General features: G+C 35.5%; 1 protein-coding gene across 1 annotated transcript in view; it reads left to right on the top strand.

Moving 5' to 3' along the window:
* Positions 1–3,374, top strand: part of LOC107630211 (calmodulin-binding protein 60 E) — a 5,089-nt gene extending 1,715 nt beyond the window's left edge. Inside the window, exons 3-7 of the mRNA XM_021118660.1 lie at positions 328–386; positions 525–1,018; positions 1,597–1,757; positions 1,879–2,082; positions 2,182–3,374. Of these exons, the coding sequence (XP_020974319.1) occupies positions 589–1,018; positions 1,597–1,757; positions 1,879–2,082; positions 2,182–2,910 (1,524 nt within the window). The 5' untranslated portion in view covers positions 328–386; positions 525–588 and the 3' untranslated portion in view covers positions 2,911–3,374. The remainder of the gene's footprint in view (positions 1–327; positions 387–524; positions 1,019–1,596; positions 1,758–1,878; positions 2,083–2,181) is intronic.

Here is a 3,759-nt window from a genome sequence, read left to right as displayed (position 1 = left end):
TAATCACACCTACAAAAATATTTAATGTTGTGCGTTGCATACTAACCAAACCCCTCCCCACTAGACCACTCCCACAATGCATGAATACTTGTTTAAAACAGAATTGAGTTTATAATAGTTTTCAGAACAAATTGAGGCTAACACTCTTCACTTGATTTGAAGCATTATTGGTTTTTTGTTTGATCTAAAGAATTCAATATTAAATTTATTGTTTTATTTGGACGTAGCTGTATATGGAAGAATCATTTAAAGTAATCAAGATCTTCAGTCCTTATGATGTTTTGTAAGGTACCGTTTTAATTCTTCTAACTCTTATGAACTATATAGGTCAGTGAAGAAGTGGAGCGTGCTTTGGCAAAACTAGGCCCTGCTAAACTGGCTGAAAGGTGTGTTCCAGCCTCATATTCAAATTTCTAAGTCAAACTTCTCCACTTTTTGTAATACTTTTCTGCAGGTTATGATAAGCAATTTATTTTGATGAATTTTCTGTTAAGCATGAATTACTTACATTTAGCTTGCATTAGATCTTTTCCATCAAGAATTGAAGGTCCAAAGGCAAAGAATTTGCAGCTTCATTTCCGAACAAGAATGCCACCTCACTTGTTCACAGGTGGGAAGGTGGATGGAGAGCAAGGAGCAGCCATCCATGTTGTGCTGCTAGATCCCAACACGGGCAATGTGGTTCAAGTTGGACCAGAATCAGTCGCCAAGTTGAATGTTGTGGTTCTTGAGGGTGACTTTAATGAGGAAAGTGATGATGAATGGACAATAGAGCACTTTGAAAGCCACGAAGTGAAGGAACGTGAAGGGAAAAGGCCACTTCTCACTGGAGATTTGCAAGTTAGCCTAAAGGAAGGCGTAGGAACCTTAGGTGATCTTACTTTCACTGACAATTCTAGCTGGATTAGAAGTAGAAAATTCAGGCTTGGTGTTAAAGTAGCTCCTGGGTATTGTGAGGGAATCCGTGTTCGCGAGGGAAAGACTGAAGCCTTTGCTGTTAAAGATCATAGAGGAGAATGTGAGTTTTTCGAATGTTTTTCCTTTGTTCTTTTGATGATAAAATAAATTTTGTGCCTGTCCAGCTTGGAGAAATTTGATAATTAAAACTGCAATTGCAAGGCATGGATTGCAAAACTCGTAAAAGAAAACAAAAATTGACTTTTGCATCTTACTCTGATTTTTTAAAATTAATGGATTTTCATTATATGCGGAAAAATTTGCAGGTGTGTGTGTACACCATATAGCAGATAACATGTAAAATATAATAAACGATCTGTATCTCAAACCACAGACATAAGAATATGGAAGATGTAAAATTCTATCTGTAGTTGGCATGTTTCCTTTGCATTTTATTAAATCAGCAAGCAATATCCTACAATCTAACTGTAGAAAAACAACCTGGAGATGAAAAATGATGCAAAGATACTCTACATAATTGAACTCTTCCTTTTCTAAACTGTTTCTTCTTTGATTTGATGTATGACTACAACCTTCTGAACTTCTGATTGGTATGGTAAAGTTTTTCAGTATTTAGGCTTTGGACAAGTCTTGTTTCCTTAAAATTTCTCTAAGCAAATCATTTTCTGTAACTTGCAGTGTACAAGAAACACTATCCACCTGCTTTGCATGATGAAGTTTGGCGACTGGATCGCATAGCTAAGGACGGTGCACTTCACAAAAAATTGATTCAAGCAAAAATAGTAACTGTAGAAGATTTCCTGCGTCTTCTTGTTCGGGATCCACAGAGGTTAAGAAGCGTAAGAATTCAATGACATATGTTCTAAACATCCATATCATCTCTTAGACAGTTTTTTTCCCCTTTATTTACTCCTGAAACTTCTTTCTAGAAATTTCCTTATTTGGCACCTTTTGCTACAGACACTCGGAAGCGGAATGTCGAACAGGATGTGGGAGAATACTGTGGAGCATGCCAAGACATGTGTCTTGGGTGGTAAGCTTTTCGTTTACTACACTGATGAAACCCACAGCACTGGCATTGTGTTCAACCATATATATGAGTTGAGAGGCCTCATTGCTGAGGGGCAATTCTGCACTTTGGAATCACTTACTCCAAATCAGAAGGTCAGTTTTCTGTACTAATTAAAATTTGAAAGCATTTAATTTGATCATTTATCTGACTGGTAACTAAATTCACTCAATTATATATAATTTCTATTACAGATGTCTGTGGATTCCTTGGTGAAGAAAGCATATGACAATTGGAACCAAGTTATTGAATATGATGGAAAAGTCTTAAATTCTCTTATGAATTCCAGAAAGGGATCAAGATCTGTATCTTCTATAATTAATCATAATGATGTCACAGGGCAGCAACCGCACACATCTGCAAAGAATAGGCTGCCATATGTACCCTCTTTACAAAATCAACCTTTGCAAATAGCGAATAACTACTCCTCAAGTTCTGATTTAACTGATTACCAGTTTGAAAGATCCAATAATGACATGGTAGGGACATCAGTGAATAACTCTCAACTAGCATTTTCTGGCATCATGAACTACCTACCGGGCGAAAATCCTGAAGTTGAAGGTACATATTTCTCGGGAGATTGGTCTAGGCCGAGAAATTCACAAGGACTGGAAGACATTGTTGCCGAAGAACTCCGTCTTAGGAGTTCAGAGATGTTGGAGAGTGATGATATGCAGAGGTTGCTGAAGACTATTAATGCTGGAGTCAGTATGTCGACCAATTTCAGTCAGTCTAATGAAGGTTCATACACCTACAGCCTGCAGTATGAGCCTCAAATGTATCATTCGTTTGCCGAGGATCAGGGAAAGTCATCAGGGAAAGCTGTTGTTGGATGGCTTAAGCTCAAAGCAGCATTGAGATGGGGCATATTTATCAGGAAAAAAGCTGCTGAAAGGAGAGCACAGCTCACTGAGTTGAATTGAGTTAAAATATTTGAAAGTGGGATATTTTCAACTCATTTTAAGCAAGGTGCTTGGTTATGTGGTTCTTGGAATTTTACAAAAGCAACCTATTTCATTGCTTTGAAGGCTTGAGAAAAAGTGTAAAAAAATTCTGTTTCAGGGTTTCAACAGTGGGTTGAAGGTGGTAGTACCACCGCGGAATAATGTGCAAAATTCTGAAGTGCGATCCAGAACATGCTTATTACTGATGGAACAACCTTTACTTTTCACTGAGGCTAAATGTTAGGCAGCAGCATCTAATAGTATTTTGTGGATTTTTGCATTTTTATTGTGTAATTTAATTATGATTTATATTTTCATTCTTTACTTTTACTTTTATTTATCGGAAACTTGTATTCAGTGTTTTAATGTTTGTTTTAGTCTATTTGTTATCTCATAGTTTTATCTTGAAGTATTTGTAAGCTCGTCACATAATGTAATAAGTTGATCTGTAATGGAGAAAATTAGAGAATATTTTATTTTCAAATGATAGAAACGTAATTCAGATTTTCCTGGTCAGTAATCCAAGCTTAGGTGTATTCTACTAACTATTTTCTCATATGATTCATTGAATCTAAATATTAAAATATTTTTTCTTTGTTTACCAACAATTGTGTTAAAGAGGTGCTAACTTTAGATGTAGATTCTTAGCTAGGTTAACTTACAAAAGATTTTTTTCGCTTAAGTCAACCAAAGCTTAAGCAGTATAAAAATTATGATTAGATAGTATAGTTTAAATATATATTAAACTCTTCATTTATAATTTTTGAAAAAGAATTTGGAGAGAATCTGAATCGATTCGTACAAAATTTAAATGTATAAAATTTTGCA

This window comes from Arachis ipaensis, chromosome B03 (genome assembly GCF_000816755.2).
Source record: "Arachis ipaensis cultivar K30076 chromosome B03, Araip1.1, whole genome shotgun sequence".
Taxonomy (NCBI): Eukaryota; Viridiplantae; Streptophyta; class Magnoliopsida; order Fabales; family Fabaceae; genus Arachis; species Arachis ipaensis.
Note: the sequence above shows the minus strand (reverse complement) of the source record. Positions and strands in the feature narration are given on the sequence as shown.